The following is a 14473-nucleotide window of genomic DNA, read 5'->3' on the forward strand; positions in this document are numbered from 1 at the left end:
CAGCGCCCTGCACCCTCCGTGACCGCTTGGTGTGAAGTGTGTGACAACAATGGCGCACAGCTGCAGTGCTGTGCGCTACCTTCATGAAGACTGAAGAGCCTTCTGCCGCCTGTTTCCGGACCTTCAATCTTCAGCATCTGTAAGGGGGGTCGGCGGCGCGGCTCCGGGACGAACCCCAGGGTGAGACCTGTGTTCCGACTCCCTCTGGAGCTAATGGTGTCCAGTAGCCTAAGAATCCAATCCATCCTGCACGCAGGTGAGTTGAAATTCTCTCCCCTAAGTCCCTCGATGCAGTGAGCCTGTTGCCAGCAGGACTCACTGAAAATAAAAAACCTAAAAAACTTTTTCTAAGCAGCTCTTTAAGAGAGCCACCTAGATTGCACCCTGCTCGGACGGGCACAAAAACCTAACTGAGGCTTGGAGGAGGGTCATAGGGGGAGGAGCCAGTACACACCACCTGATCCTAAAGCTTTATTTTTGTGCCCTGTCTCCTGCGGAGCCGCTATTCCCCATGGTCCTGACGGAGTCCCCAGCATCCACTTAGGACGTTAGAGAAACAAAATAATGCATAATGCATCTTATATTATTCACAAGACATGACAAAAATGACATTGTTCACATGAGTTATGATCTTGCAGGGCAGGATATAAGGATTCTAGACTTTTATGGGCAGATAATACAGATGTGTGTTGTGTGAGGGGAGGAGAGCGCAGCACAGCGCTTCTCCTGCCCCTCAATTCTCCTCCCCTCACACAGCAGCAACAGAGGCAGCGGTGAGCGGGGGGGTTGGGGCACTCTGGTGGAATGTGTATCTGGCACTGGGGCAATGTGTATCTGACACTGAGGAATTTGTGTATCTGGCACTGTGGGGGCATTTGTGTATCTGGCACTGTGGGGCAATGTATATCTGACACTGGGGCAATGTTTATCTGACACCGGGGCAATGTGTATCTGGCACTGTGGGGGCATTTGTGTATCTGACACTGTGGGGGCATTTGTGTATCTGACACTATGGGGGCATTTGTGTATCTAGCACTCTGGGGCAATGTGTATCTGGCACTCTGGGGCAATATATATCTGGCACTGTGGAGCATTTGTGTATCTGGCACTGTGGGGGCATTTGAGTATCTGGCACTGTGGGTCAATGTATATCTGACACTGGGGCAATGTTTATCTGACACCGGGGCAATGTGTATCTGGCACTGTGGGGGCATTTGTGTATCTGACACTGTGGGGCAATGTGTATCTGGCACTGTGGGGGCATTTGTATATCTGGCACTGTGGGGCAATGTGTATCTGACACTGGGGCAATGTGTATCTGACACCGGGGCAATGTGTATCTGGCACTGTGGGGGCATTTGTGTATCTGGCACTGTGAGGGCATTTGAGTATCTGGCACTGTGGGGGCATTTGTGTATCTGGCACTCTGGGGCAATGTGTATCTGGCACTCTGGGGCAATATATATCTGGCACTGTGGGGCAATGTATATCTGGCACTGTGGGGGCATTTGTGTATCTGGCACTGTGAGGGCATTTGAGTATCTGGCACTGTGGGGGCATTTGTGTATCTGGCACTCTGGGACAATGTGTATCTGGCACTCTGGGGCAATATATATCTGGCACTGTGGGGCAATGTATATCTGGCACTGTGGGGCAATATGTATCTGGCACAGTGGGGGCATTTCAGTATCTGGCACTGTGGGGGCATTTGTGTATCTGGCAGTATGGGGGCATTTCAGTATATGGCACTGTGGGGGCATTTGTGTATCTGGTACTCTGGGGCAATGTATATCTGGCACTGTGGGGCAACGTGTATCTGTCGCTATTGGGGTCATATGTGTATCTGCCCCCCCCCCATATGTGTATCACCCCCCATTTTACTGGCCACGCCCCATGTGGCATTTGGCCACACCCATTTTTGGGGGCGCGCGCACACAGTACCTGTAAAAAAAAATTCTACTTGCACCACTGATACTTTTATAAATAAATGTTGGCAATAGAAAAGACTGTGGGGGGTTTATTGAAGCAGCCCTAATGGGGGTGCGGTCTGATGTGGGGTTGGGGTCAGTTGAGGGGGGTACGATCCCTCTTCATTGGGCCTGATTGTACCCAAATGCGGCCTTCCTTGCATCCTTTGCTGCAGAATATATATATATATATATATATATATATATATATACAGTGCTCGAAGTAGGCTGGTATACACCGGCACTTTTTCAAGCACTGTCCCCCGACGGGCCGCCGCTGCATGAAGCTGACAGCGGCGCTACTATTTCAAATCTGCCGCGGCAGATTTGAAATAGCACAGTGCCCGGCTCCCGTCCCTGAGCCCCCCTGACAAGTGCGGCTGCAATGTTCGGCTCCCCGGCATGAGGCCTGATTACGCTAAGGCTCCGGCTCCTGCCTCCCTGACAGCTCCACTGCCCAGCTCCGGCTTTCTCCAGATGACAACTCAAGAGGCCGGCTCCCGCTCCACAGCGCAGCTGCCCGGCTCCCATATGGTGATACTCTGGCAACCTGGCAACTGGTGAGCAGAGGGGAACAGTCAACAGTGTGTGTGTGTATATATGTGGCTTTATGTGTAAATGTGTGTGTGTGTGTGTGTGTGTGTGTGTGTGTGTGTGTATACTGTATGTGGCTGTGAGTATGTACAAATGTGGCATAATGTGAATTTCGGCTCATTCCATGTGTCATAATGTGAATTTCGGCTCATACGGTGTGCTCTAATGTGAATTTCGGCTCATTCTGTGTGTTCTAATGTGAATTTCGGCTCCTACCGTGTGCTATAATGTGAATTTCGGTTCATACCGTGTGTTAGAATGTGAATTTCGACTTATACTGTGTGCTCTAATGTGAATTTCGGCTCAAACCATGAGCTCTAATGTGAATTTCAGCTCATACCGTGTAGTATGGGGTCCTACTGTTGTTGTGCAAAATATATATGTATGTATAAGGGGTGGTAAATTAACCGGAAGGCCGTGCCCCCTTTTCAGGGACCACGCCCCCTTCTTTTGGAGCGCGCTCGCATAATTACTACCTTCACTTTTCCATACCCCCACTTAAACATTTCCACCCTCGACTACTATATATATATATATATGTGTGTGTGTGTGTCTGTATATATGTATGGATTAGAGGTGTGCATCGGACCATTTTTCCTGGTTTTGGTTTTCTCATTTGTCATCTGGTTTTGGTTATGCGAAAACACCGTGACTTTTGGTTTTGCATTGTTTCCAAAAATTGTCAAAAAAGCTGCAATCACATAAATTGGGCCTTTTTTTGTTCCTAGAGTACTACTAACTTCAATAACATTTATTTTATTAATAAACCACAGTTTGTGGGGGGGGGGGGGGGGTTTATTCAGTGGTTTATAATATAATAGGTGGTGTGTGCTTCATATAAGAAATGAGGGGAGGGAGATTGAGGTGGATGAAGGAAGGTTGGTAGCTATGCCCTCCATGGTGCTAGCCACACCCCATGGCATAGACCACACCCCCATCATGCTGGTCACATCCCCTGAGGCGGCGCATAATAGGCCCTTTATTAATTTCAGCTCCAGGCCCATCAGGACCTTAATCTGGCACTGCATCTTCCTGGTCACCCGCTACGAATAAGATAATTTAAACTTCACAATATGTTTCACGACAATGGGTGACAGGGAGAGGGTGACAGCGTAAGGTAGGGTGTAGGCAGAGGGTGACGGGAGGCAGAGGGTGACAGGGAGAGGCAGTGAGTGACAGGGGAAGCCAGTTGGTGACAGAGGGAGGCAGTGTGTGACAGGGAGAGTCAGTGAATGACAGAGAGAGGCAGTGAGTGACAGGGGTACAAGCACGATGTCCTGCACTGTTTGGAGAACAGGGGGCATGTATGCTGGTAGGGGCAGGAGATAAGTTATTGCTTGTCTGGGCAGCCGTGGGCCCTTTTAGTTCTCAGGGGCCCCGGTGCAATGCACCTGCTGCACCAATGGTAGTACCGACTCTGTGTGTACCTGGAATAGATGGAGAGATGGGATACAGTGTGTTTGAAGCTGACTATAAAAAATGTATAATTTTAAGAGATAGCACTGCAGAAAGGTTGTCTGCTGTGACATATGCTATATATTGAAATCTTACTGACTCAAAACTGATGCTGAAAGAAACACCCAGAAAACAGTTACTGGAGGTTATTTAACAGCAATCTGGTGCAGTGCAAAAAGACAAGCTTCAATAAATATGGCAGTAATCATTACCTTTCAAAGACAGTGTTACACCTGATCATATACTGAATACAGTATGTACAAAGCTAATTTATCTAAAGGTAAATGCAGTGGATTGTCTATAATGGGTGTAAATTGAGGCTTGAAGTGTACATAGGCCCATAGGTAAGTGAGGGTGGCTCCAGTGGAGCATGAGCTTCGGAAAAGTTAGAGGGCGCGTCACCCTCCCGCCCCCATGCCCCCTTCTCTCCGCCCGATATACCGTGGGACACTGTAAAGGCATCTGCAGATCAGGAAAAGGAAAAGCAGAGGGGCGCACACTGACTCGGACTCCGAGACTAGGTAGGGGACAGGGCAGGCCAGAGGTGACAACAGGAGACACTAACAGCTGGCACATGCCGGAGCTCTGCCCGTTCTCTTTACATGGCTCACTGTCTGCTTGTAACTATGCTTGTTATTTCTGGCCTGCTACACCACTCTCTGCCTCAGCTGCTGCAGCAGCACTTCTCTCTGTCCCAGCTCCTGCAGCACCTCTCTCTATCCCAGCTACTGCAGCACGTCTGTCTGCCGCAGCTTTTGCAGCACCTCTTTCTGCCTCGGCTGCTGCAGCACCTCTCTCTGCCCCAGCTGCTGCAGCACCTCTTTATGCCTTGGCTACTCCAGCACCTGTCTCTGCCCCAACTGTTTCAGCAACCCTCTCTGCCCAAGCTGTTTCAGAACCCCTCTCTGCCTCGGCTGCTACAGCACTTCTCTCTACATTGATGCTGCAGCACCTCTCCCTGCCCTGGCTGTTGCAGCACCCGTCTCTGCCCCGGTTGCTACGCACTTCTCTCTACACTGCTGCTGCACCTCTCTCTGTGTCAGAAGCTGTAGATAAACATGTATAATTGTCTCTACTGTTATGCAATGTGTATAAACGTCTCTACTGCTGTGCAACGTGTATAAACGTCTCTACTGCTGTGCAATGTGTATAAGCGGCTCTACTGTGGCATAACATGTATAATTGTCTCTACTATGTTGTGTAACGTATATAAGGGACTCTACTGTGTGTCATAAAGTGTATAGGGGGTACTACTGTGTGGCATAATGTGTATAAGGGGTACTACTGTGTGGTACAATGTGAATAACGGACACTGCTGTGCGATGTAATGTGAATAACAGACAATACTGTGTGGTGTAATGTGAATAATGGACAATACTGTGCGGTGTAGTCTGAATTGCTACATTTCTGTGGCCACGCCCCTTCCCTATGAAATCACACCCCAATATTTTTGTTGTACACCTACGGCGCGGACTGTCCCTGTTTTAAACATGATGAGCACCTAAAGAAAACTTTCGCCTCGAGATCCATAAGGTCTAGAACCGGCCATGTCACCAGTTTAGGATTTTGAAATATTTTTATTTTTTTATTTTTAAATGCAACATGCATCCAATTCAGTACAGGAAGGGGGCGCTGAAACATATCCTTGCTCGGGGCACCGTGGCAACACGCTACACCACTGCATGGGCACGGGAGTGGCCTATACCGCACACCCTGCTTTAGACATTGGTTCTGTGATGGATACAATAATTAATACAACTTGACAGATAGCTACTAGAGTATTTCTTCATCCTGGATCAATCTTCCATACTTCTTATGAATTTATTCTTGTTTTACCCAAACACTCCATGGTGATTTTATTTACATATTTTTAGTGAATGTGTCACAACAATGTAGAAACATTAAAACTTCATCAGCATGGCAAGTGCAATACTGCATACATAATTGTATTTTATGTTCAAGCTGCTGCACCATACAATTACATTCAGCCCTGTTGACATACAGTAGTTACAGAAGAGTACACCTGTCTGGGGAAGTACAGCTGGGGCATAGCAGTCACTACAGGTGATGAGAGGAACCTACAAACTCCCACAGCTTACAAATCATATCTCTGATCAGGAGAATTACATTTACACTGTGCTTGCCTTCTAATCTGCACTGATTATACAGATCATTCGCCAAGGCTCTGTTACTGTCAGTGACTTCATGATGTTACATTGGGGGAGATGTATAAAGCCTTGGAGAGTGATAAAGTACCAACCAATCAGCTCCTAACTGCCATGTTATCGGGCGTGTTTTAAAAATGACAAGAGCTGATTGATTGGTCGTTTTTATTTCTCCACTTTATTACTCTCCGAGGGTTAGTACATCAGCCCAGTTATTTTTTAGATACAATTGATAATATGTATTATATAAAGGTTGGCTCATTATACTCAATAGATAAAAGATAGACCGCGAGACAGATTTATGATCAGTTTATATATTGTACTGTAAATAAGTTTTTGTGATTTGTAATTAATATATTTTGGTGAAAATGGTTTACGCTACCAGATACCCGGAAGTGATACCATTGCGCAATATGTCAACCTAAGGAAATCCTTGCTGATCAGGGTACCCCATTTATAAAAAAAAAGTCATGAAAGAATTTGCCACCTGTTTAAAATTACTCAGTTAAGAACCTCCGTGTATCACCCTCAGACTGATGGGTTAGTGGAGAGGTTTATCAAAATATTTAAAAAAACATACTAAAGAAAGTTGTGGATAAAGGTGGAAGAGATTGAGATTATTTGATGCCTCATTTATTTCTGGCCATTATAGAGGTTCTCCAACCCTGCATGGCTGTTTTCACCTTTTCAATTGTTGTACAGGAGACAGCCAAAGGGATTGCTGGACATTGCAAAGGAGACATGGGAGGGACAATCCAGTCCCTATAAAACTGATATTGAGCATGTTTATCAGATGCAGGTGAGAGAACACTTGGAACAGGCCCAATAGGCACAGCAGCAGGTGTACAATCGCACTGCCCAATTATACGTCTTTGCTCCTGGGGACAGAGTGCTTGTTTTGGTTCCCACAGTAGGAAGTAAACTTTTCACTAAGTAGCAAGGACCCTTTTAAATCCTAGAGAAGGTTGGGGAGTTTAATTATAAAATGTATCAGCCTGGGAAAAGAAAGCCAGAACAGATCTACCATGTAAATCTTATAAAACCTTGGAAGGATAGATTAGCTATGTCAGCCACCCCAGTTCCTCCAGTAAACCCAGTGCCTATGGTTCACAAAGTAACAATAGCTAAACCCTCTCAACTGTTCAACAACAGAAGGCTAAAGAATTTCCCGTAAGAAATAGTTTTGTTTTCAGACAAACTAGGTAAAAAAAAGTCATTAAATATGACATAACCACTGACCAAGGGGTTAAGGGTAACCTAAAGCCCTATAGAATACCAGAAGCCCAACAGAACTCAGTGTCTAAAGAAATTACAAAAATGTTGGAGATATATGTAGTTGAAGATTTACATAGTGAGTGCTGCTCAAGTCCCATTGTGCCTATTATGAAACCTGATGGTAGTTTGCACTTCTGCAATGATATTCGTAAGTTGAAAAATGTGTCTAAGATCGATGCCTACCCAATGCCTTGGGTGGATGAACTTTGGAAGATTATGAACAGCAAGGTACTTAGCCACTCTAGACTTAACCAAAGGGTATTGGCCAGTGCCATTAACAGATAATGCCAAAGAAAATACAGTGTTTTCTGCACTGTAAGGGTTCCAATACAAGATGTTGCCATTTGGGTTACATGGGGCACCCACCACCTTTCAAATAATGATGGATAGGATTCAAAGGCCCCATTGACAGTATGCTGCTGCTTATCTGGATGATGTAATCATCTATAGTCCTGATTCCGAAACCCACTTACCCAGGGTACAAGCAGTTTTGGACTCTATCAGTTAGGCAAGATTGACAGACACCCCCCAAAAAAGTTGTTTAAAGGTGGAAGAAGTTAATTATCTTGGATACACCATTGGCAGATGTTAATAAAGCCCCAAATTAATCAAACTGAGGCAATGCAAAATTGTCCACAACCCCTGAATAATAAGTAGGTGAGTTTTATTAGGAATCACAGGGTATTGTAGAAGGTTTATACCCAATTTTGTCACCATTGCTGAACCACTGACGAACCTTATCAAGGTCAAACAAAATAGTTATGGGTAAATAGAATCCTGAAGCAGAAAAGGCTTTTCAGCAGTTGAAGGTAGCATTGTGTACCCAACTAGTTCTGTTGATGCCTTACTTTAAAAGTTGTGCAAACTGATGCATCTGATGTCGGGAAAGGTGCAGTCCTGTGCCAGAACAAAGAGGGTGAAGAGCATCATCTTACTTACTTAAGTGGAAAGTTGAATGTATTGAGAGAAACTATGCCACTGCTGAAAAAAAAAACATTGGCGATCGAGTGGGCATTAGAAACTCTCGGTACTACTTGTTGAGAAGGAAATTCAGGTTGAACACTGATCATGTCTCTTTAAAATGGATGTCCGAGAATCTAGAGAGTAATGGGAGAATAACAAGATGGTTCTTGGCATTGCAGAACTTTTTCAGTAGGGCACAGGCAGGGAAGCCAACTGGCCAATTCAGATGGTTTGTCTCATGTTTGTACCCATTTAAAGAGATTCACAAGTGTCTCTTATTACCAGAGGAAATTGTCCTCTTTCTGTTATTAATCTTGTAAAACACTTGCTAAATTCTTAGAATCAGAATATTTGGTTGCATCTACACTATAATAGCCACCTTTCCCATAATGCTTTATATGCTTAACAATGCTTTGATTCCACCAGGATTTCATCGTGTATACTAAGAACAGATTAGGCTAATGTATATTCAAGTGAGTATAACATGACACCTAAAGAGTAAATAGTACTCCTGTACTTCCTGCCAGTATAATATAACATATAAACAGTTTAGATGGTAATAATGAGTAAACCGTTAATGTGATTACAATTCATAATATTGACACACTAATGAAAATGTATAATATAACAATGTATAACAATAAAATGTATAACAATATGAAAATGTATAATATGCAGTAAACTATCGGAGTTAAGACAACTGTATTACAAGGTACAAAAGAGATAAGGCACAATACATAGTCAAAACAGATCCAGGGTCATGTCAGGCAACAAACCACTTAAAACGGGCAGAGGTCAAAACAAGAGTGCAATTAATACAACTGTGTCCTTGAGCAGAGAAGCACAACAACAGCTGAAGCTTTTACTGCCAATGAGGTCCTCATTGCTTTTCTATGACAGACTTCTTACACAGAAGCATGTAATGAAAAACAGTGTATGGCCATAAGAGCTGAAGCACATACAGATGAGTGCTCCGGTCGCTAGGCAACCAGCTGAAACTCTGTAGTGAAAAGTGGCAGCTCACTAGTCATGAGCTGTCATGTTCTAACACATTCTTACCATCTAGTGAATTTGATAAATACCAGAAATGTAACTCATAACTGGATCATAGCCAGACCAGTAGGAAACTAGGGCCTGAAGTTATGTATGCTCTGAGGGGCTCACATTATCCTTGCCCATTGTTATATATATATTTTTTTACAAACGTGGGTGGGAAGGGGCCCTTACTAGTATGATGCCTAGGGCCCCATAGAGTTTTAAGCCATCTCTGTACTGGGTATTGATGTTGCTTACTTACTGGCTATCTAATCCTCTAGTATGTTGCCTGCACTGGTGTATCTATAATGAGTGCAGTGTGTGAGATGCACACTGGCCTCCGGGGTCCTGAGGGGCCCACACCGCACACACTGCACCTATTTTTTCTATACTGACCCTCTGGAGTCCCGTATCAGTAGCAGCAGTGCTGCAGAAAACTCCGGGCAAATGGTGCGGCGGACATTTTCCCAGTGATTTTGTGCATGTGTAGTAGGAAAATGGCCACCACGCCTTTTTTACGGAGACCTGCGCATGTGCATTAGACTCTGGGGCAGTGCTAGAGTCTCCTAGTGACCCTAGTGTCCAGAGTCTATTGCCTTGTTGGCTAGAGAAGAGTGGCCCAAACAGAGGCTGCACAAGGGCCTCCTCATCTCTTTATGCACCCCTGGTTGCATGTGCTTAGTGCTGTGATGTCCAAAATGACTGGATATGCAGGAGGCAATTTACAGAAGAGGTGCTGTAGAAAAAACGAACGATAACCAGGATTTTTTTTTTGCAAATTGAGTGATTCACAAAATTCAATAATATTTTTCTTGATAAAAGAGCTTGGAGCTTTTGAACACTTGACATTTCTAACAATGTCTGTTAATTCATTTTTACTAGTGATGCCAGATAAAGGGAAAGACATAAGAGGTTTGTTATTTGCAAAATGTGTTTGGTTGAATAAATACAAAGTAATAAAAAAAATGAAAAAATGTTAAAGAACAAAAATAAAGAAAACTCATCAGTGTTACATACAGTGTACAGCACTGTGGTCCAGCCCTCCATGGTAATACACTGGAAGACGGTCAGCACCGCAAATAGGATGTTATCAAACTGAGTAATTCCATCATTGGGCCCAATCCATTCCTTGCACGCATATCCATCTGGGCATCTTGGAACTCCACAAGGATGAGGAGGGTCCATTGCTTCCCATGCTACAGATATAAGAGAACACAAATATTGTAACTAGAAATGTGTAAAAATGTATAATTCCATAATGTTCACTCATCAAATCCCACACTGCAGAAACCATGATCCATGTCATGTACTGATGAGCAACCATGCAGGACTTGGATGGATGGTTCCAAACATCTCCAAAACACTGAGCTGAACCAATATTTAAGGGAAGCCAGTGGCAAACGCAGGATTTAGTAAGGGGGGTTTCCACCGTGGTGTGAGTGTATACATGTACTGTATACAGAGTACACACATATATATATATATATATATATACTCTGTATACATATACTCTGTATACATATACTGTGTGTGTGTGTGTGTGTGTGTGTATGTGTGTGTGTGTATATATATATATATATATAAATACATATATACAGTATACAGAAATATATATATATATATATATATATATACACACACACACACACACACACACACACACATATACATACCTAGCACACGCATTCATACATACACAAACAAACACACATACATACATACATACATACATATATACATATATAAACACACAAGCACACACATATACATACATACATACAAATTTCATATACAGTATACATACTGTATATGTTATACTTACATACAGTACCACCAGGGCATAAGAGGCGGGGACAAACCAGCGGCACTGTGTGAGGGAGCTCCCCCCAGACATTCTCTACTGCAGCAGGTCCGCGGTCGCGAACGCGGCTTTTACTGAGACGGAGACACTGCAGTCTCCGTCTCAAAAATAAAAAACTTGTCTCATCAGGGTGGGTTTCCATGTACTCGGAAACCCCCCGTGTGCGCGAGTGGAAGCAGCCTACTGACTTTCTAAACGTCCGTACACATTAGACTCTGTGAGCGACGTCGTCTAATGTTTCCCCTCCGGGGCCAGCCGGTCAGCGGACGACTGTACACACTGAGCTATATGACCGCTCATATCGCTCAGTGACGTCACGCCTCCACCAGCCCTGCATGCAGGTCGTGGACGACAGTCCAGATCCTGCATGCATGCACTGCCGACAGTGACGATCGTTGCCGACCCGCGTGGCCGTGCATCGGTCGTCGCTGGCAGCATACACACTTGCCGATAAAATAAGCAACGTCGCTCAGGGAGCGGGAAAATAAGCAACGTTGCTCATTTTATCGGCAAGTGTGTATGGGCCTTTAGACTAGTGACAAAATAAGGTATCAGTGGTTCAAAATATCTGCTCCTCTTTAATGTGTTACCAACACTGTATAGGTGACAGTGATATAGTAAAGGAAATGTAATTGAAACTGTTTATACAGTACAAAGTAAATAATGTTTGCAAAACTAGTGGCTCATTGTGAATTGATAAACAGCAATCATATGAACATAGATTGTCGGATTTTGGAGTGGATATAGGTGGTCATTCCGAGTTGTTCGCACGTTGCTGATTTTCGCAGTGCAGCGATCAAGTGAAAAAATGGCAAAAATGCACATGCACATGGGGGGTAATTCCAAGTTGATCGCAGCAGGAAATTTTTTAGCAGTTGGGCAAAACCATGTGCACTGCAGGGGAGGCAGATATAACATGCGCAGAGTGAGTTAGATTTGGGTGGGTTATTTTGTTTCTGTGCAAGGTAAATACTGGCTACTTTATTTTTACACTGCAATTTATATTGCAGATTGAACACACCACACCCAAATCTAACTCTCTCTGCATATGTTATATCTGCCACCCTGCAGTGCACATGGTTTTGCTCAACTGCTAACCAAGATCCTGCTGCGATCAACTCAGAATTACCCCCATGGTACGCATGCGCTAAGTACTTTCACACAAAACTTTGTAGATTTGTAGATTTACACAAGCTCAAGCGACGTTTTATCAACGCTCGAGTGATCGTAGTGTGATTGACAGGAAGTGGGTGTTTCTGGGCAGAAACTGCCCATTTTCAGGAAGTGTGCTAAAAAACGCAGGCGTGCCAGGTAAAAACGCAGGAGTGGCTGGAGAAACGGGGGAGTGCCTGGCCGAACGCAGGGCGTGTTTGTGACGTCAAACCAGGAACTAAACGGACTGAGGTGATCGCAGTCTAGGAGTAGGGCTGGAGCTACTCAGAAACTGCAGGGAATTATTTAGTAGCAATTCTGCTAATCTTTTGTTCGCTATTCTGCTAAGCTAAGATACACTCCCAGATGGCGGCGGCCTAGCGTGTGCACTGCTGTTAAAAGCAGCTAGCGAGCGATCAACTCGGAATGAGGGCCATAGAGTGGTAAGAAAAAGTACTGTACAGATGGAGCCATGCTAATTGTGGCTCCGTCTGTACCTGGGCGCGCCCGGCGAGGCGGACTGCCGGGAGCAAACAGTGCGCACGTGCGTCATAGACACAAATGTCTCCCATTCAAAGTGTACCGCCGTTCGCCCATGCCTGCGATGTAGCCATGTTCAATGAGCATGGCGCCATCTGTATGTGAAGCTTTGGAATTAGAGGGATTTCCGCATAAATTGGTCATAAAGGGGCTGATTGAGAATTAGGAGCAAAGCAAAAAAGGAGTAACAGCACACCTGAACAAACCATATTGTAACGTAAGGTGTGCAAATACATTTATTGATTTTACATGCAGGGTAAATGCTGGCTGCTTTTGCATGTAGCCCACACATGTTGGACAATTGTATTTTTATACTGCAATTTAGATCTGAGCTAGGATTTGCCCCAAATCTAAATCTATCTGCAAATATTACATCTACCCCATCTGCAGCGGAGCACGGTTTCGCCAAGGTGCACAGATGCTCCTTTTTTTTTTTTTGCTCCAAACTCTGAATCAGCTCCAAAATATGATCTGATCTTCATGTAAGTCACAGGAATAAACAAACACAGAGGACATATACTAATGAAACACAAATTATAGTCTTTTCTTGTCCCTATTAAATACATATTTTTAACATGCAAAGAATAGGATAGAGAAAGTATGTGAACCCCTAGTATAATGACTACATGCCATCAGGAATTAGCTCACCTGGAGACCAACCAATGAGCCAAGACTGCAGGTGTTGGTTAGAGTTGGCCTGCCCTATGAAAACCACTCACACACATTGGGCGGTATTCAAATGATATATCACGCCAATCTCCTTTCTAAAGTGATCCCCGTTATAGCGCATATTGCGTCCATGGTAACTAGGATTAGCTGCGTAAAGGATTGGGCACCCTTGCTACTCCGAGGGTAGCGAGCCGAAATTATTATTATTATTATTACATTTTATTTATAAGGCTCCACATGTGTTTTGCAGCGCCGTACAAAGGACAGTACAGGGAGACAAAACATAGCATTACAGTAAATAAATAATAGAAATAGAGTACAGGTAACAGAGCACCACAATTCTCAAGACATAATACAGCTAAGATGTAAGTATTGAGGGAGTGATCATCGTACTACTAGGGGCTGGTGGCCATAGATGGAGAGGAGCCTTTACTAGCAGGGTAAAGATGGTCGTTGAGTATGGGAGAGCTGCGAGAGAAATGTGTCGAGAAGAGCGCTTAGATCTGAAGATCTAGTTGGGAGGGGCGACAGACAGATGACACGAGGTTCTGGCAAGCGGGATGTAGCGTGATGGCAGTATGCAAGCAAAGCTGAGATGTTCACGGCATGAGGCGGGGGGGGGGGGGGGGGGGGGAATGATTATACAACGCCGGTAAGCAGAAACAGAACGGGTGTGGTAGGGGGTGAAAAGAACTGAATACCACCAACTGAGTTTGCAATGCACAGGAAGCATTGCTGGATGTGAATCATGCCTCAAACGTATGAGATCTCAGAAGACATAAGAATAAGAATTGTTG

General features: G+C 44.4%; 1 protein-coding gene across 9 annotated transcripts in view; it reads right to left on the reverse strand.

Moving 5' to 3' along the window:
* CACNA1E (calcium voltage-gated channel subunit alpha1 E) overlaps positions 1–14473 on the reverse strand; it is a 1569892-nt gene that overhangs the window by 239332 nt on the left and 1316087 nt on the right. For all 9 annotated transcript variants that reach the window (XM_063939782.1, XM_063939783.1, XM_063939786.1 and 6 more), the window contains one exon: positions 10472–10650. In XM_063939782.1, coding sequence (XP_063795852.1) covers positions 10472–10650 — 179 coding nt within the window. The remainder of the gene's footprint in view (positions 1–10471; positions 10651–14473) is intronic.

This window comes from Pseudophryne corroboree, chromosome 9 (assembly GCF_028390025.1).
Source record: "Pseudophryne corroboree isolate aPseCor3 chromosome 9, aPseCor3.hap2, whole genome shotgun sequence".
NCBI lineage: Eukaryota > Metazoa > Chordata > Amphibia > Anura > Myobatrachidae > Pseudophryne > Pseudophryne corroboree.